General features: G+C 35.4%; 1 protein-coding gene across 2 annotated transcripts in view; it reads right to left on the bottom strand.

The window, feature by feature from the left end:
- Positions 1-5,660: 5,660 nt before the first annotated feature.
- LOC128996931 (uncharacterized) overlaps positions 5,661-21,011 on the bottom strand; it is a 324,176-nt gene continuing 308,825 nt past the window's right edge. The window contains exons 1-7 of one of the 2 annotated variants that reach the window (XM_054422470.1): positions 20,026-20,127; positions 17,714-17,737; positions 11,688-11,851; positions 9,376-9,496; positions 8,615-8,782; positions 7,579-7,757; positions 5,661-5,943 (exon numbers count right to left, since the gene is read on the bottom strand). In XM_054422470.1, the coding sequence (XP_054278445.1) occupies positions 5,779-5,943; positions 7,579-7,757; positions 8,615-8,782; positions 9,376-9,496; positions 11,688-11,851; positions 17,714-17,737; positions 20,026-20,071 (867 nt within the window). In that variant the 5' untranslated portion in view covers positions 20,072-20,127 and the 3' untranslated portion in view covers positions 5,661-5,778. Of the gene's footprint in view, positions 5,944-7,578; positions 7,758-8,614; positions 8,783-9,375; positions 9,497-11,687; positions 11,852-17,713; positions 17,738-20,025; positions 20,128-21,011 lie in introns of those variants that run through there. The other variant, XM_054422469.1, reaches the window with a different exon arrangement.

The following is a 21,011-nucleotide window of genomic DNA, read 5'->3' as shown; positions in this document are numbered from 1 at the left end:
AACCAAACTGTTATGAAAACGGATTGAAATTCGTCCATTCGACATTGGTCGGCGTATTTGTTTTGGTTTGATTAAACAAATGAGGGCAACGTTAATTGAAGTTAAATATTTGTTGGTTGCCTCAACCGCCGTTTTTTAGCCCAGTCAATAAATGTTTTTTATCGCAACTAAATGGTGGAAAGCTGGATTTTTTATATGTGATAGAACCACATGAGAGGTGTATTTTCCCAAAAGTCCCCACTTCTACCCCTTGAGCTTTCCCCCCCACCCCCCTCCAAACATAGAAATTGCAGTGATTTACTTAATTGATCACAATTCGAATGTTATGTAAGCTATCGAACTGCAATTTGTTTTATTTTATTTCTGATTAGTTTTTCTACAACTTTTGTATTTATAACATTTTTCTAAAACCAATACTTAGGGAGATATAAAATTTAAACTTCGTTAAAAGCTTTGTTTCAGAGTGCAAAATCATGTTTTTCTCTATGTATACTTTTAAATATAAATAATACGCAAATATGGTACAAACAAAAGTTTTAGTACGTTTTTCAAGGTTTACAAATATATTATTGGTTAGTCATCTAGGTGACCGGGTGAAGAGCTGAGCGTCGGCAAAGTGAGCGCGTGCGCGCTAGTTGAACACCTCTGCGCTGCGTCATCGCATCTAGCCCAGCCAATAAACGCACCAACTGCCTTTTTTCGTAGCTAAATAGTGGAAAGCTGAGTTTGTTATATGTGATGGAACCACTTAAGACGTGTATTTTGCAAAAAGTTCCTGAATCTAACCCCCCCCACCCCCTCCAACCCCCTCCAAACCTGGAAGTATCAGTTGTTAACTTTACTGGATATAATTCAAATACTACGCATGCCATGTAGTGAAATTTGGTTTAGTATTATTTATAATTAGTTTATCTACAACTGTTGTACTAAAGATTTTCTTATAAAACTAAATCCATAGAGATATAACGTTTAATTTTTTTTATGTTTATGAGTACACAATTTTGTTTTACCCTCTATATATTTTATTCCAAATAAAATACGCAAAATGTTACAAACAAAAATTTTTGTATGTTTCTTAACGTTTATAAATATATATTTGATTAGTCATCAGCATCCGCGCAGCCCCGCCCGTCGATACATAGCCTAATAAGGACCGGCAACGCTAAGTTCTCAACTGTTTTATATAAATCCTAAGACTTCCTAATTTGTAGCCTACATTACTACCAAAACAATCTGTTTCCAAGCTAAACACTGACTAAATGAATCACCTCACGGTCAGTAAAAATTATTCTTCGACTCACTAATCCTTGATACAAACTGCGGCCTATCGTTGAGATATGTCTCTCTCTTCACGCTTCCCGCTAGCAAATAAAATATGGCTGCTCTGCCATGAGTTGTAAGCCTGTGTTAAAATAATATTACGAACAACGTAGAAAACTGTCGGTAGTATTTATAAGCCATTTTTTATCATGGTAAGGAACACAAATTAAAACCAGTCAATATTAAAACTAACTTTTTTATTAAGTCTATATAGAGGAGATTTTAAAACACTTAATAAGCGCCTTCATCTTTATTAGCGATGTTAAACGTTTGCATAATGTCTACCAAAAACCAATAAAGAACTATTATGCTGACTAATTTTTTAGATAATACGAAAACAATAAAATATTAGCGAACAGAACCTCACAAAGATTCACAGTATAGAGTCTCTAAAATGATTGATCTGGACCACGTATTAGTGCCGTAAAGCAGATTCGTAATACATTGCTGCCAATTTTTACGAAAAAAACCTCAATTTGATTGACACATCTACTCAATATGTTAAGAAATTTGAATAATCTGCCTGTATGTATCCCGTAAATAGTCTTGCCTGCATGTATGGGGACACAAATAGTTTTTTACTTACTTATTTATAAATTTTGGATATATGCCTTATTACATTAATTAATTGGAAAGTAAATAAAAGAAAATACGTCTAATAGTCTAACACTTAAAACATAAATTTACACTTATAATGTTACTGACAATACTGTAAATGTACATAAAAGATGGTAAGTGGTCGTCGATTTCGATTCGACACTCCAATCATCCACAGACCCATAGGTGAATTGGATCATCTCATCATTGGGTTCAGTATGTTTCTTACCCAGCTTTATGTAATGAAATATATGTATCCATGTATATTATTGTCAATAGGTTTAGCCATTGACAGAAATAATTAAATAAATTATTATTTTAAATGATAAACGAGTTAAAACCAACAATAAATTTAAGAAATGTACAAACGATTAGGTTTCATCTAATTAGTATTTTTTTCAGTTTATTGCTTAGATCTTTACTGACCGCGAGGCGCAGTTAGTATAAATCTTGCGGGGAACAAAGCGAGTCCCATTGGTGGTAGATAATGGAAATCACATTGTAACGTAAGGAAGAGCAAAGAGTATGTTTATAGTGATTTTTAAAGTGTTTATTATGCCTAGTGTTCTATACCTCAATCTATCAAACTTTCGTTGGTCAAATATGAAGAAATCAAGTATTAAAAGTATTGCAAGTATAACAAGTAAGTAGGTAGAGATTAATTTACCTGAACCAAAACTGGTTATAAAAAAATTATTGGGTTCCATCTAAATAATAATTGTTTTTACTGTTAACGGTTAAGCTTGGATACAGATTGTTTTGGTAGTAAACTAAAAAGTACAAGGCCATAGCATTTGTATAAAACCTTTGAGAACTTAGTGATGTCGGTGCCTATGACGCGACGCATCGACGGGTAGTGCTGCGCTGCGCGGAAGCCTGCACCCGGTGTCTTTGCCGACAATGCCGACGCCCCACACTACATCAGTTTTTTTCAGATGACTAATCAAATATATATTTATAAACCTGAAGAAACATACTAAAGTTTTTGTTTGAAACATTTTGCGTATTTTATTTGGGAAAAAATATATAGAGGGTAAAACAAAATTGTGTACTCTTAAACATAAACATTGTAAAAAAAAGTTTAAATGTTATATCTCTGTGGATATAGTCTTATAAGAAAATCTGTAGTACAACAGTTGTAGATAAACTAATTATAAAAAATACAAACAAAATTTCACTACGATGGCATGCGTAGATTTGAATTATATCCAGTACAGTGAGCGACTGTAATTTCCAGGTTTTGAGGGGGTTTTTTGGGGGGGGGGTTGGGGGGGGGGGAGAATCGGGAACTTTTAGAAAATACACGTCTTAAGTGGTTCCATCACATATAACAAACTCAGCTTTCCACTATTTAGCTACGAAAAAAGGCAGTTGGTGCGTTTATTGGCTGGGATAGATGCGATGACGCAGCGCAGAGGTGTTCAACTAGCGCGCACGCGCTCACTTTGCCGACGCTCAGCTCTTCACCCGGTCACCTAGATGACTAACCAATAATATATTTGTAAACCTTGAAAAACGTACTAAAACTTTTGTTTGTACCATATTTGCGTATTATTTATATTTAAAAGTATACATAGAGAAAAACATGATTTTGCACTCTGAAACAAAGCTTTTAACGAAGTTTAAATTTTATATCTCCCTAAGTATTGGTTTTAGAAAAATGTTATAAATACAAAAGTTGTAGAAAAACTAATCAGAAATAAAATAAAACAAATTGCAGTTCGATAGCTTACATAACATTCGAATTGTGATCAATTAAGTAAATCACTGCAATTTCTATGTTTGGAGGGGGGTGGGGGGGAAAGCTCAAGGGGTAGAAGTGGGGACTTTTGGGAAAATACACCTCTCATGTGGTTCTATCACATATAAAAAATCCAGCTTTCCACCATTTAGTTGCGAAAAAGGTTGTTTTATTGCATTCATTGACTGGGCTATTTTGACAAGAGTCGACGAGTAATAATTTGGGAATTTGTTTCGCAATACAATAAATTGGTTTGTATTTTGTATACCCATTTTATTTATGTGGATATTTAATGGAATTCTATTTTATGAATAGGTTGAGTCATATAGAACGGTTAACACCAATATTGTATATTTTAATGTCTACACTACCGGTATTTAAGATGAAAGTAATCCAACATTTAAAGGTAGGCGTGAGCTGGTCTATTGGTTAGAGCACGGACTTCAGTCCCTGAGATCCCGGGTTAAAATCCAGCCAAATCACCAATAGATCTTGTCTAAGTGATAATGCCGCAACCTCTAGGTCTAGCCTGAAGTAATGTGAAAAACAATCCCGCATCGTGCCTAGCGTCCTAAGACAAATAAAAAAACCTTTAAAGACCGTTTGATACCCTGAATGTTAAGAGGAAACCCGTCCCTCCCGTGCCGTGGTTTGAGATGCTAACTCTATGGTTAGAAATGCACACCTAATTTTTTAGTTACCTACTAAAATTTTAATATTGAACCACATGATTCTAAATATCGATTTATTTTGGTTGGTAATGCGTTGCGTTTTCACCAGTATATGCTTATTAGATTTTTGGGATTAGATTTCCTTTGAAAATGTATTTAGTTAATAGCTAGACACAAATAAAGTTTATTTGTCTAAAATACAAATTATTTCCCAAGTCGGAAGAGATCAACTAATATCAAGGAGCACAAACTTTGACAATTAATTGTTTGTTAACTTTTAACCCACTACGCATATTTTATCAAAGGATAAGTTTTATTATTCGATATTTCTTTAATTAAAACTTTTGAACGTTTCTTAATTTCAGGCTACTTATCTCAATTAATTATAACTGGAATATTTAGAGTAATTTCGAACTTTTTTATGAGAGTATTTTTTTTTTTACGGTCCTATTCCACAAAGGCAGTACATAAACTATTTTAGCTAAATAGCTGGTTTACATTTTTTTACTGATTTACCAAATTCAATATCGGTGTTTCTTTTACGACACAGTACCTACAATAAAATAATAGACAGTGTAATAAAAAAAAGTTTAAAAGACACAAAATTTTAGAATTCATTTCCTACTACTAGAACGTCAAATAATAAATATTAATGTTACCTTCTGGTTTTCCTATTCGCTGTCAATTTTGTGACGCGTTTCGTCAACGCAGTGCCATCTTCAGACGTCCACTAATAGATGTGTCATAAATAAATGACACAGTTACATCACACATTTTAAACGAGTATACACATACATTTAACCAGTATTGCCTAGTTGCACAATCCCTCGTACGCGCACGAATTCTGGTCGACGACTGCACGAGCGTTGTCTGTGGTGTACTTTGCCCCATGACGTCGTTGCTCTTTTCCAGGCGTATCGCAGAGGCAAACAGTGCATTTCCTTGACTGATTACTTTATCATTCAATGTAATTCCTTGTTTGCACAGTATTGCCTTATAAATCTAATAACACTCGAAATTGTAAACAATTAATAGCTTTTCTTGCACTTGTGTTATATCTGCAATGATCCGAGATGGACTTGTAAGGATGGTCCAGTGTTGAACGATCACAAGGATAGTGACTTTTTGCAGCATCGGACTTTTGACCTTAATCGTCATGTGAGCATTATAACCTAGATACCTAGCTTTAAACATATAATTTTATATACAAATATGTATGTATTTTATTAAAACTGCATTAGCCTTTTAGTCCCCGTGAGCCAATATTTATGCTGGCACGTAGAAAAACCTCAAGGTTAAACACAAGTTTCATTGTAAAAAGAGACAAAACATCAATTCTAACACAATATTTAATCCAATCAGCACTTGATTTTGGCTGTCCACACTTGACAAATTTCGTAAAATATGCTTATTTTATAATAGTGTATCAAGAAATGTTTTAAGTGTTACTTAGAAGTCTTCGTCACCCCCAGGTCCTCTGTAGACTCCACATCTCTCCTCTTTGAACGGCTTGTTTTTTACTTCACAATTCATCTTCTTGCTCTCCTCCTTAGCCAACCAAATGTTCACTGCAGTTTTTCCAGCCAAGCAGGTCGGCGAAGAGGGAAATAGTTTCTGTATCACGTAACTAATATTATCGACTCGATTACAATGGTTTGAAAACATTTAAATGGAGTTTAAAAGCTAGTATCGATCGAGTAAAAACAGGACTGCAGTGAATACTATTTTTGATACATACAACTTTTGACATAAACAACTTCCCTTATCATTAACATTAATCCTAATAATCGATCGTGCACAAGCAGCTATGAGTTCATTTTCATAATATTACAACCTAGTTCTCTTTAAAAATTAGTAGATAAATTCGTCATCAGCTTTTCCATAGCCTTTATTATATTGGATATCGAGTGGGTATATTAAAGTGGGTGCGAAAAGCGTGTGAATAATCCGGTTAGTACTGTAGCCTGTAAACGCACATGGGTCAAAATCCGTTACGTACCCAAAACTAGATTTTTTTCCATCTATAAGTTATTGAAACCTTTTATAGGTATAAATAATGAAAAGTATTTAGAGAAGGTTTTTGATCAAACGCTATATAAGTTTGGAGAAAACACAGAAAATAGTAGAATTGCTACTGAAAATTTTAAGCTGTTCGAGAAGTTTGGTTGGTTAGGTTCGATCAGGTTAGATGACATTGTTCTAACCTAACCTATCCCAACCCAACTTCTCGAATTTCTTTTGTAACTGAACAAAAACTGAGTTTTCAATTTTTGCTACAAAGTTAAACAGTGATTCATTACCGAGTTGAGAGCACTTAACGGATTTTGACCAAAAGCTGTTTTTGTTATATTTCTAGAATGATTTAATTAATATTGACAGCTTGCTGATTAACAAGTACATTGACCAATGTAAACAAGCAATTGAGTAATGGTAAACATCACTGCCAGAAAAAAGCACACATGAGGGTTGTGTCATTTAAACCCAGCTAACTGGATAAAATTACATTGTTAGATTAACGAAAACCATCTTTCAGCTGGGTTGAGGCTCTAGTAAACAAATGGACGTGTTCTAAAATACCTCATCTAGCTTCAGTGTGCGTTCAAATGTGGTTTTTATGTATAATAACTCCTTTTCCAATGTAATTGATTATTTAATTTTAAATAGTTGTAGAAGAGTGCTAACTTTCTAAGGCCCCAATATTTCAAAAATAAAAATAGACCTTAATAGTTTTTTAAAGAATTTCAACCACTGTAATTACAAATAAGTTAAAGAAATTAGACTCTTGATTTGAATTATTTTCAAAACCTTTACGTTAATATTCTTAAAAAGAAAATACTAAATATCAACCAATATATCTTGTAAGTAAGTACGAAGATAACACTACATTAATAATTCAACCAGCAATAAAACTACTTACAATAAACTGCCATTTAAAGTAAACATATTTTTCAGACACAATATTTCTTTCATAATACTGTGGTTAGAAGAATCACCTTGAGCTATTATGTAATTATGTTTTGTAATGCTTCTAGTAACACGTTCCGTTAACTACAGTGCTTAACCAAGTTTACAGCTCATATATTATATATAATAATGTAGAAACGTAATTTAAACTGTATGGTAATCTTATTTATGGCATTTTTCACAAATAGATTTTTAGCCGTTTATTTCCTAACACTAAAATATCCATACTATTAAACATTTTCCAGATTATTTCTACAGATTATCTTTCTACTGTTTTTCTCTTACCTCAAGGTCACTTTTTCCATAACGGTCTTTGTTTTCGAGAGCTTTACTTCCTTCTACGTCACTTGCTGGGACCAACCATCCAAAACCCAGCAGGTTTCCTTTCTGAATTTCGTCATACACCAAGAAAAAGGGGTTGTCGCAGGTGCTACTGGGGTCCTTAAAGGGTGCCAGCACCAAACCTATAAATAATACAGTACGTATTAGCATAGCCTCTACTACTAGTGCAATGCCACGGCGTCGGTGTGTGGCAACGTCGCACCGGCCTATTGCCATGGTGCGTTCCATTATGAATCAGTACCACAGTTGTTTCAGTAGGCCGGGTTTGCGGCGTTGACACGTCGTGTTGCATTGGCTTTGTATTTGAGGCGAAGATATTGTTCAAGCCATTAAATCATTGTAATATCATAGCCAGTTAAACAGTCTGATCCTTAAAACTTATATTTTCTTAAGTTATGCGTGGCTCTTATCTTTGTAGACAAATATTACCTATATACCATCTACATCCGCATTTTAGAGTTGAGCCAGCCCACCTGGTAAAATCGTAGACGATTTACTACTGTATGTGAACCGTGGCCTTAGTTACAGCTCATCAGACTGTTCCGAGACCTGTTCCCACTTGGATTTTCAGTAATTGCAAATACAACATAAGTGCGAGACCAATTGCTACCTTTTTACTGCTCTCTGATCAGAGTTTAAGTTTTCTTTAAGACTGGTCGCCATTTTGGATAATTTCAAACAGCTGCTTAAGAGTTATTTGGCATGCCAACATATTTGTTTCAAATACCAAAGTGATTGTAATTTAAATATCTAGGACACTGAGATCTGAAATTACCTTTGTAGTTTTGCAATTGTTGATGAGTTAGAACAGCTAGACTCCAAGGACTCGGGTTTTCTCTCTATTAAATATTTGGTCCTGTTTCTAAAAATGGGGTTTCAAATAGTGTTTTAGATTTTAAAGCAATTTAGAGGCAAACTAAGCTATATTCAAACTAAAAATATATTTTCAAATGTTTAGGTTTGCAGTATTTTGATTTACCGTGAGTGTCTTCGCATCGTTTCTCAGCAAAAATATTATCATCAAACTTGAGTTGTGCGCATGCTTCTCTTTGGATTCTTGTCTCTTTTCCTGTTTTATCCAGCAAATAAATAGTGTCTATTATTTCGTCATCTGCATTGACTCTTCTGCCACCACCTTTTAGAATATCTGAAAAATAACAATTAATTGTGATTAAGGCATAGGTATTTTGGAATCAAAACTATCATGGACAATTTTCTACCAAAGTGGAAAAATAACGTGGACCTAACCACCAGTTCATTTCATCCTTTAACATTAACAATAAAGCAAACAACATCTTTCATCTAAAGCAGAATCGATTTTATATGAATGTTTTGTGCACAATAAGCTGTTCTAGCTGCGATGCAATCCCATGGCAACTTGTAAGCCTGGCCCTCTGTAAAAAAATATGCATGTTTAGATATGTTGAACCATCGTTAAGACAACCAAACCAATAACGGTGTTGACAACAATTTCAGATTACTTAATAACCTCTTTATTTGTTTAGGTTCTGTAAAGTCCCAATGAATAATTACATGTTCATCATATTACATTATATAAATAATAGTTACAAAAATTTTGTTTAATAAACACCCTGCATCAAGACTATATTATTTTCATGTAATTTCCAACCAGCCAAAGTAATAAAAAAATTTTAGCTGTAAGTTGTGTTGTTTATTGCTACAACTTAATAATTAATTAAGTATGATTCTGCATCAATTTAGCTACAATAGGTATTTTACCTGAATCAGTTAAAATTACTGTGGCGACGTACACGGTTTTGTCTTTGTTGTCAATTTTAATAGATTTCTCCAGGAAAAGCTTGCTGTTCTTGTAGAAGACATCATTTGAATCTTTTGGAATCTGTAAACAAAAACCAATCATACATCAAACGTTTATGAAAACCGTGTAATATTGTTAAATGTTAATATCCTAAAATTATTTTTTAGTCAACGTCAGGCATATGTTTCACTTAGAGCATACATAAATACTTCTAATACCTTAATATCCTATGTTGATTGGTAATGATATGATTTAGAGATAACAAACCATTTGGTCTATAGTCTGCGCTCATAGTATACAGTCGGTTGAAGGCTGGAAACATTTAATTTCAAATCCTAGCAAGGTGCTTAAAGTAACTCTCGTATTAAATGCCTACTGTCGACGGATTATACACTCTTACACCATTCAAACAATTAAACCAATCATACTAACATAGTCCTACTCTTGGAAAAAAGTAACAGTGCTAGAAGTAAAAGAAAATAATAAACAGATTATATTTTTGTCACTATTTGTATAAACTTGCTTTTGGAAGGTCTAGAGTTTTGTCCTTGAGTTTTATTTTTATTTTTTATTTTTGTATTTGAACCTTAAAATATATACATAATTTATCTCTCCGTTACTATCACTGTAAGTAATACTGCCAATGCTGTCCTCTAAGTGTCTTAGTAATATTAATATTTTATATATGGTCACTACTTCCTAAAATAGTAGACAACTGTAAGAAATTACTTTTGCTTTGATTCTACATTTTTATCTCCAATTTACGTTTGTGTATGATTTTTTTCTATTTAAATGTATTAATTAAATGAATAGGCCGTGATTCTAGTTTTATATCAATTATACCTAGTTATTGTTCAGATTTTGTTAGGATGAGATTGTGAGAGTTTTGATATTGTTTATTGTTTCAAGATTGCATTTTTAATATAGCTAAAAATTATACGGTACGAATTTCAATGCAATTCTTATCAGGCTTACCTAACCAAAAGATTGCGAAGGGATCTGTTTTTTTTCAATAATTTAAAATCTTATTATTGGCTTGCCACTGTACACGGCCGCCTTTAACTCCAGGCCGCGGCCTGGTAGAATCGGCAACATCGCAAGTAGGGTTGTTTAGTGACAGACGTCCCATAAGATAACATGGCAGACAGGTGACATCAGCTCATTAATTCGCACTTCTTTGTTTTAAATTTAAATTTATGACTTAAAATTTATTAAATTATTGAAAATAAAACATACAGAATTGAAAACCGAAACAATATGAATTAAAATCTATATTTGTACATGTTTAAGCGGAGTCAAGTAACCAGGCTTTCGTAATAGCTATTTACCTTACAAGTGTAGTAAGAGCGTTTTTACATCACGCAGGTGAATGTAATTTTAATGTAATTTACCTAAGTGATGTAAACACGCTCTTGCGTAACGTGTAACGTACAAGATTTTACCTGACCCGACAATATACAGGAGGTTACGAACAATATTTTTCACTATCCATTTCACTCATCTTCTAACAGTAACGTTTATTTACAAATAAAAGCTAGGTTAGGAAAATTCTTCAAAATATAACAATAAAATTCAAGCGCACAGCTGATTTCTAGCGTTGAACGTCTTTGGCTCCATAGAGGTATATTTTTTTAGCTAAGCACTCAATGTTATTTAAATGGGTTTCATTACCTCACCGAGTGAGTTTTTTTTTCAACTTTACATCACTCGAGAACTAAAGAAGTTGTATACATCAAAACATCACGCTTGGGATAAAGAAGTATAACATGGCGGGTTAGGTAAATACACAAATACCATTAGCTGCTTCCAAACAAAACAGCTGTTACAACACCACTTGCAACGTTTCCAGTTCGAAGGCCGCGACCTGGAGTTAAAGGCGGCCGTGCACTGTACCCAACCATCCTTGATCAGCTGGGAATAAATAATTCTGGCAAGAGAATCAGATGATCTTAAGTCAGTAGCAATGATATCTCATCCATTCACTCATAGGCCACTCACCTTCGCTTACACATTCTGGTATATCAGCGGCGTAGACATCTAATCTAAGCTAAACTAATATAAGATAACAAAAGCTAATTCAAGTTAAAACGCTAATTTAAGCTAATTTTCAGCTAATATGCTAATTAAAAATTATTTAAGCTAATCGAAGTTAATAAAAGCTAATCTAAGGTAATAAAGGCTAATTTAAGCTAATGTAAACTAATTATAAAACATAAAAGCTGATATAAGTTAATAAAAGATAAGAAAACTACATAAAAAACAAAGTCCTCACCGCTAGTCTCACTCCCGCCAAAACGTCCTTTTTGTCGAACGCCATCTGTACAGGAGAACCACCTTTGTTGAACCACATGATGTTAAACTTTGTGTCCGTTTCCACATTTTTCCATCCTTTTTCTTTAGCAATCTGTGCATTCTTTGGAAGCTCGGTATCTCCATCTGTTTGTTTTGAACAAGTTTTATTTTAGTTTACGTTTTAATTACCCAAGACAATTACAAGATACTTGCTAAAAAGTGAAGGATTTGGGCGAGTGCAACATACGAATCTCTAAATTTACCAATTCCTTCAACAAACCTAATACACGTCATTTGTGCATAAGCAAATGTGACACTTGGATAATTTGCAATACAATATGAAAAAAAAACACGAGGAGGCTTGTAAAGTCACTGGTAGATTCAAATATTTTTACAGTTTTTTACAGTTTCTTTATGAGCTGCATCGCTGCATATAAAAACCCAGCAAGTAGCCTGCAAACTCCCCCGTAAGATCAAGCTTTAATAAACAATTTTATGGATTGCCATTTTTTTTAGTTATAATAGAATAAATCTGAAATGCTTGCACATTATTTGGAACTCAAAACATGGAAAATGTTATTTTTATTGAGTTCTCTCTTATTTTAAAACTTCTTATGGGAAACATTTTTTCTGATAATCCATTTAACACTGGTGCATTTCTTTAAATTAGTGAAAGTATGAATAAACTATCTAAAGAGATACAGCCCAGACGATAATTAAATATTTTGAAGGACTTAAACGAATCGAGGATTTTTTAATCACTACCAAAACAGACATGTTCAATTTGCTATACTATAGTAAGTTAATAATTTCATTTTGCTAACTAGTTATGTGAAATAATGTTTCTCCTGATCAAGTCATGGTAGACAACATTGTAACATAGGGTATAATTTAGTTAAATTAATATGATTTGTATAAACTCTGTTAAATCAATATACACACTGCTTCTTGATTCAATTTAAAGTTTAAAAGTACAAGAGGTGGGTTCTGTACCCAAATGGAAAACGAGATAAGTTTGTAAGCTATTAAGAAAATTCAAATTTAAACTTTAATAGTCCAGGCAACGAATGCTAAAAAAAGGGTATAGAGGGAAATGTTTGGAACACAATTTCTGACTTCGTAACTTTGTTTAGTATAGTTAGGAGGTTAACATACCAAAAGTCCCCGCCTCTAGCCCTTGTGCTGTGGGGGAGGGGGGGGCTTGAAGGTACCATTTTTCGGTTTTTTGCTAATATCTCGGAAACCATGCGTCAAAGCGAAATTATGCTAATATACAAAATGAAAGCTTATTAAATTTCCAGAAAGTTTGTAATTTACTATTTTTTGATATCTTGTATGGTTTTCGTGTTATTTGCCATCCAAATTTTGTAAATTTGGAAAAATACATTTTTTCCTCATGTTTTTTGTCCTTTTTGACAAGTTGCCTCTCAAACTATGCACCCAAAAAATAAATGCTGGGCATAGGGTTGTAGAGAATTAAATTCCCTTCAATAATATATATGACTTTACTAGTTTACCTCCTTCCGTTCAGATTTTAAAGCAAATTAACTTTCAGTATAAAAAAAAATTAAATTTAATTAAAATTTAATTAAAATCTAGTGTTGAGCAAGGAATTTGAAGTCTTGCAACAGCTGTTGACTACTTAATATTTCAGTTTATCACCTTACAAAGTCAACTAATTGGTTGGTATATTCACTATCATGTAGCTAAGGTAAGTGATGGGCGTCTAAAAATAGCACAGATACACTATAGAAAATATATACTTAAGGGCTGCCTAACCAGCTTCCTCACACTTGATGATCTAGCTAGACTATTGTAATGGGAAAATATGGTGTTATAACCATGTTTAGGCATATAAGAGTGTCTATATGACACTGGAAACCAATCACAACCATAAAATTGAAACCAAGACAATTGATATGTTTAAGTAGGAATTAACATAAAACATTACATTAGTGAGTAGCCTTAGCCTACTATTGAATCAATTCAGCCTTGCTATCTTAGTTTGGAAAGGACCCATCCTTATAATCGTTTTTATCCTCTTATTCTCTAAGAAAGAAGGTAAGGGACATTTTTTTCTGGCACCTTAAGCTATCTTAACAAGGATTAGATGATATTTTGAACGCAATTCTACTGGATGTGACAAAAAATCTTCAGCATTTGAGAAAAGCAAGGTTGCTTATGCGAAGTTGTATCTGAATCCCCCAGTGGCCCAAAATGCATCATCTGTCTTTCACGCCCCCTCAACAACACCACCCAAATACAAAAGGTAGGAAAAATGTACATCTTGATTTGATATGGGCTTCAGCGAGAGAGGTATCGTGCACTTTAACTTCAATCCATACAGGCACAAGTCAATTTTTAAATCGACGGTCTCCATCAAGCCTAATCTCTTGTCTTCCTCCGACTGATGGTGCTTTCAAACATCGTTTCCTATCATGTACATTCCAAAAGGTTCAGCTGTGGCTGGGAAATAACCTGCCTTCTCTTATGTAAGAGTGGAAAAGAATAATAAAAACTCTGTAGTAACAGAGTACACTCAGCATGAAACTACACTGAAGGATATCCTCAAAATTGTTTTCTGCCTATGCACATAAAACTGTACTCGTGCAAAATCAGGTAGCAAAAAAGCAAGCCTAAAATAAGTATGCCAAAAATGTCAAAATGTTGTCCCTGGGAAAGATGACTAAGAATATGAAGAAAAACAGTATACCTATTTCCAAAATAGGTCCGATGGAGAAAAAAAGGATAAAAATGATGAGGATGGTAGTCCTTATTAAACTAAGATAGCAAGGGATAGAATAGTAGGCTACTTACTGATGTAATTTTTTATATTAATTCATTCAAATATGTAATTTATCTTTGTTTAAATGTAATGGTTGTGATTGGTTTCCAGTGTCATATAGACACTTTTATATGCATTAACATGGTTATAACACCATATTTTCCCATTACAATAGACTAGCTAGATCATCAAGTGTGAGGAAGCTGGTTAGGCAAGTATATATTTTCTATAGGGTATCTGTGCCATTTTTAGACGCCCATCACTCACCTTAGCTACTTGATAGTGAATGTTCCAACCAATTAGTAATGTAAGGTGATAAATTAAAATATATTAAGTAGTCAACAGCTGTTGCAAGACTTCAAATTCCTTGCTCAACACTAGATTTTAATTAAATTTTAATTAAATTTAATTTTTTTATACTGACAGTTAATTTGCTTTAAAATCTGAACGGAAGGAGGTAAACTAGCAAAGTCATATATATTATTGAAGGGAATTTAATTCTCTACAACCCTATGCCCAGCATTTATTTTTTGGGTGCATAGTTTGAGAGGCAACTTGTCAAAAAGGACAAAAAACATGAGGAAAAAATGTATTTTTCCAAATTTGCAAAATTTGGATGGCAAATAACACGAAAACCATACAAGATATCAAAAAATAGTAAATTACAAACTTTCTGGAAATTTAATAAGCTTTCATTTTGTATATTAGCATAATTTCGCTTTGACGCATGGTTTCCGAGATATTAGCAAAAAACCGAAAAATGGTACCTTCAAGCCCCCCCCTCCCCCACAGCACAAGGGCTAGAGGCGGGGACTTTTGGTATGTTAACCTCCTAACTATACTAAACAAAGTTACGAAGTCAGAAATTGTGTTCCAAAAATTTCCCTCTATATCCTTTCGTTGCCTGGACTATAAGGTAATCGATGTTTATATTCCTAGGAGTTTTCTATATATTTTTTTTTTTATGGCGAGGAGGTAAAAATGCATTTACGCACACTGAGGTGCTCAATGGCCACTCAGTAGTGCCGGACTCCCGCGGGCTCATTGTCCCCGGACTACCGGCTAAAAACCCCCCTCGTCTCCTAGGACACTAGCCTGGAACTGTTTCGCACATTACTTCGGGCTAGGCCTTTTATACTACGCCCCTAGGGCTTTCCTTCTGGTTTCCTCAGAAAACTAAGGCCGATCGAGGTCGACCTTCCTATCCCGAAGTATGGCTTCGACGAACTGCTTTACACAGTTCCAGTTTCCTTCCCCCTGTATCATAGCTCCAACGATGTTGTCGGGAGTAATGTCGACGCCGATCTCGGAGATCAAGGAGGCTCGGCGGACATGCCACCTGTCGCAGAAGAAGAAGGTATGCTCAGCCGTGTCTGCAATGCCTGGACAGTACATACAGTCTGAGCTGGCAGCCTTCCCCATTCTGTGCAAAAAGGCCCGAAAGTACCCGTGGCCCGAAAGAAATTGAATCAAGTAGTACCCAACCTCACCATGCTCCCGTTCCACCCATGGTCGGATGCTAGGAATGAGCCTGGCGGTCCAACGTCCCCGAGACTCGGCTTCCCATTCACGCTGCCAGCGGTCGAAACTGCGGTTGCGTTCTTCTCTGGCAGCAGTCTCTCTATCTACTTCAGGTATCCTGCGGTAGATCGCCTGTCGCTCCCTCGCGAGATGAAAGGCGGGGATGACACTGGCAATCACCATGACTGCAGGCTCGGAAACCGTGCGGTAAGCGGAAGCAACTCGCAAGGCACCTCGACGCTGAACACGGGAGAGCCTGTCACGGAAGACACGCCTCTCCAGCACGTGGGCCCAGATTTCAGCGCCGTACAAGAGTACTGATTGGACGGCAGACATCAGTAGGCGGCGTTTGCAGGAGCGGGGAACGCCGACGTTTGGCATAAGCCTACTAAGGGCAACAACTCCCTTAGCGGCTTTGTCAACAGTTCGCTTTATCTGCTCGCCGAAAGCATTTTACTGTCAATCATAACACCAAGGTATTTGGCATACGGCTTGGTCTCCAATTGGGCATGGCCTACTTGCAAAGGAAGGACGGTGGGAATTCTTTTCTTGGTTAGGATCACGATCTCTGTTTTTTCAACCGCCAACAATAAGCCGTGGTCCCGCATCGACTCGTTGACACGGAGCATCACTATACCAAGTTTAAGCTCTGCTTCTTCAACGGTTCTGCCTGCAACCAGAGCAGCGACGTCGTCGGCGTAGCCAACGAGGCGGGTCTCGTCTGGCATTTCGAGTCTAAGCAGACTGTCGTAAGACACGTTCCAGAGATCAGGTCCAAGGATCGATCCCTGTGCAGCCCCAGAAGTGACAGAGATCCGACGCTGACCTTCGGTGGTGTCAAAGAGCAGGACGCGGTCTGAAAGGTAGGACTCAATCATTCGCAATATGTAAGGAGGGACGCGGAATGTGTGCTCGAGCGGAATGTGTACTCCACCTGGCGGAGTTGAACGCATTCTTCACGTCAAGAGTGACGAGGAGAACTAAGCGGCGCGACCAATGACTGTGGTTCTCCGCACTCCGCACTGCCCCAACTACCTCTTGGTTGGCGTCAATGGTCGAGTGACCAGAACGAAAGCCATGCTGCTGCGGGGACAAATCACCCGCAGAGACGATAGTCTCGGTCAGTCTGACACGAATTAACTTCTCCATCACTTTGCCAACAGTGTCAAGCATACACAGTGGGCGGTAAGAGGAGGGGGTTCCCGGTGCACTCTTCACCTTGGGGATCAGGACAAGGCGAGCCACCTTCCACGCCGTCGGGAAAACGCCGTCCGCCAAACAGGAGTTGAACATATCCAACATAAGCTTTGGATTGTACTCAACGACGAGCTTGAGGATTTCCGCAGGAATGCCATCAGGACCGGGTGCTCTTCGATTCCTGAGGGATCGGACAGCGGAGGTAAGTTCCTCTTCGCGAAAGGGTGGGAACGTGCCAAGATTCCTAAATTCTCTAGTTGGTTGCACTGGGTGCTTTGGAAACAACGAGTCAACGACAGCAGCCATGGCAGTTTTCTATAGTGAAATGTAAATGTTTAAAAACTTTCCAAACATTTATTTGATGTGTTTTATATTATCAATTATTTTATTTCAATTTTTAACCAAGAAAACAAACTAGATTAGATTAAAACATGACATTGGATTTGCCATTTGAACTTTGCCTTATGGTTATCATTTTAACAAAAACATGCAAATTAACTTACGGAATATATCTGTCACGTCAAATCCTGAAACAAAAACAAACAATGAGATCAATGATTGTATAAAGTAATGGATCTTTAAAATACAAATAAAACGAGGTTATTTACTTTTGAACCTATACTAAATTTTCTTTTTTACATCTTTTAAGTTGTACTATTTTGGATACAAATCAAGAATCTGATATATCCTAAACTAAAAATATTTCATCGAAGAGAATACTTACTTCATAAAACTGTAAAAAAACCTTGGTTTTAAAATTTTAAAAAATACAGTCAATGAGCAATAGGTATATTATACATATATACAAAATAATTTTTAAAGAAATCAATTTAACCTTACATTTATTAATGTTTGGGTCAAATAACGTTTCAAGAACAGGTGATTAAGAGTGTAGTGAAACTAATGGCAATTTCCCCTCTGAATGGAAAAGGTTTCACAAATTTACAGTAACAGTTTTTAAGTATACTAGCTGAACCCGGCAGACGTTGTCTTGCCTTTGACTATTTATAATTTAAGTACCGTAACGTTTAATTGTCTTTATATGAAATGCTTATAACTAAATTAAAATACGTACGACAACTAATGAAACACATATAGTACAAAGGATAACCGATTCTTTATTATTGCTCTTATATTAATGCTAGTGGGTAGACAATAATTTTGGTCTTTCTATTCGGCTCAATCACGTCCTGGTTGAAGTTCGTTCGCTACGCTCACTCACCTTTAGGTTGGAGCTCGTTCGCTGCGCTCACTTGTCTTCAGGTTAGCTCGTTCGCTACGGTCACTTGCCTTCAGGTTAGCTCGTTCGCTACGCTAACTCGCCTCCAGGTTGAAGTTCGTTCACTACGCTCACTCACCTTTTGGTTGCAAATTAGCTGTTGTCATAAATGTAAAAGAAATAATAGTGCTGCGCCCTGTTGGTAATCCTTGTAACTTTAATGCTATTGAACATCATAGAACAGAACCAACTTGTTTAATTGAAACAGCTGTTAAGATTCATTAATTCCATTTCTCATAAGGTTAACATGAGAAACTCCAGAGCCACTGGGGAGGAGCCGATTGGACGGATCACGAAATTGATGGTGTATAAACCTATTCCATGAAATTCTACACGTATGTACCAAGTTTCGTGGCAATCGGTTCAGCGGTGTCTGAGTTTATCACTGCCAAACATATATATATATATACAAACATCCTCTTTTATACTTATAGATTTACCAACATGTGTCGTGGTCTGGGTGGTGAAAATGAATTGCAGTTGAGTAAATATAGTATTTAACTGGCAGCTTTTATTTCAACAAGTTTTATTCAAATTCTCCGTTAAAATAATCTATTATATTATTAAAGTGATACAATCAAATTTTATGTAAACGCTTAAGGCCATTTACCATATAAAAATATAGGCATATAGCATATCAAAATGAAGCTTAGAGTGTGTAGATTTGCCGAAAAGTATTGATATGGACGAATTACCTAAGGGCTCTCCCCCACTGGCTGATTTCCAAAGGGCTACGCCTTGCATGTTTTGGAAGTTAACATTATTCGATTAATTTAGTGAACAACAGCTGGCCAATGCAATTGACAATATAGTTTGTTTTTGTTTACTTATTTTTTATTTACTTTTATGTTCTTAAACGAGGTGCGGTGAATGGACAGTCAGTGAAGCTATTTCTAGCTGTTTGTTACAAGTAAGTGATTAAGGTGTTCGAAACACGATGAATATGAGATTAACAAACCATGTATGTTGTTCGTTCCAAGAGGTTATCACCGATCTTTAACATCAGGTCGCCAATTCATTGAAAAATATTTAAGTAAAGTATTAAAGACGTCGTGAAAGAGAGCGGCGAGCTCAGATACAACCGTACCCACCTCGGCCACCTTAGACGTAAGGTATGAAGGTTCCACTGCCTTTGACATCCTTTCAGATGACAATTTCTCGAACTTGGCCCTTGCAATGAAATGGGAAATTCTAAGTTGATTAAATTAATTTAGACTTCTGTTTACCCATGAATTCGTGGGTAGAACCTCTTGTTTCTTGAATATATTAAAACCATTATTTTACACAAACATTAAAATTGTTAAGAGGTCAAATTCCAACAGATATAACAGTTGCGTTTTAATCGTAAACCAGCTGTTACCAGTAAGAATATTTTAAATTCCTATGATAAACATAACCTCACTATCATAAATGTGAAAGAAAAATAGTTGAAATATATGAGGATAACTAAAATAAAATTTAAAAAAATCTAATAATAAGTAAATATAAGATTGAAACTTAAAATTGCAAAAGTACAAATATTCATAACAAACTTACCTTGAGTAGCCCCCAAAATCAGTAGAAACACAGTCAACCGCTCCATGTTGATAAAAGAGAACTAGTAAAGTGACCGATGAGTTATTCGCAACTATGTCTCTCCCACCACTACAGCCAGCTGTTACGCAGCACTACAGCTGATTGTTACCTAACCACCGCTTGTTACTGACTATTGTTGAGCAGATGATTTATTCTTTAAACGGGTTTGTCCGGTTCTATGTGTGTAGAATCAAATGTATTCTGTGTATTTTGGCCGGTTTCACTTAAAGGTTTTAAATTGTGCAAAGAGGATTTTATTTAATTTTTATTTTAACAGATTTTTTTGTGATAAGAATATTAGTTTACGTTAGTTGATAATTTTTTTGGATTAATTAGGATAAAAATATGAGAGTATAGTGTAGACTATAAATTTATTCTGGTTGATATTTTGAGACTCACTAGTACACTTAATATCCTTATTTTATTCAATTGAAGATGCGTACCCTCACTGGAGAGGAATCATTTCTTGTTATTAAAAATCTTTTCGTTTGTTTACTTGGCCTAAATTGTCTAAGCGAGAGAAATACTCATACATTGATAGGAAGTAGTTTAGTGGATGAAATATTATTATTATTATTATGAAAATTAGATTCTTTGCGCCTTATTTTGAGCAGAGCTGTACTGTTGGGGTATTGGATCATAATGTGGAATTGCTATTGTACTGCCATTAATCAATATAATCTCTCCATATATTTTGACATCTATCTCATAAATATAAGCGAATAAGAACGCAGCTAAGCGAAATGGACATACCAAGGAGAAATCGTCAGGAACAGGAAACTTTAAATTTTCACCCTTCACCAGACAGGTTCCAAAAATGTTCTGTACTCTTTCTAAAAGATTAACAAAATGGCCAGCAAGGAAACTGCTACAATACACATCCTCAAACATACACAGGCATCACTACGAAAGCAAATGCAATACTGTGGATGGGAAAATGCAAGGTT

The sequence above is a fragment of the Macrosteles quadrilineatus genome, unplaced genomic scaffold (assembly GCF_028750875.1).
Source record: "Macrosteles quadrilineatus isolate MER2022 unplaced genomic scaffold, UCM_ALF_1.0 Scaffold_6__1_contigs__length_79288215, whole genome shotgun sequence".
In the NCBI taxonomy this organism is placed as follows: domain Eukaryota; kingdom Metazoa; phylum Arthropoda; class Insecta; order Hemiptera; family Cicadellidae; genus Macrosteles; species Macrosteles quadrilineatus.
The sequence above is the reverse complement of the archived record's forward strand: the minus strand, read 5'-3'. Positions and strand labels throughout refer to the sequence as shown.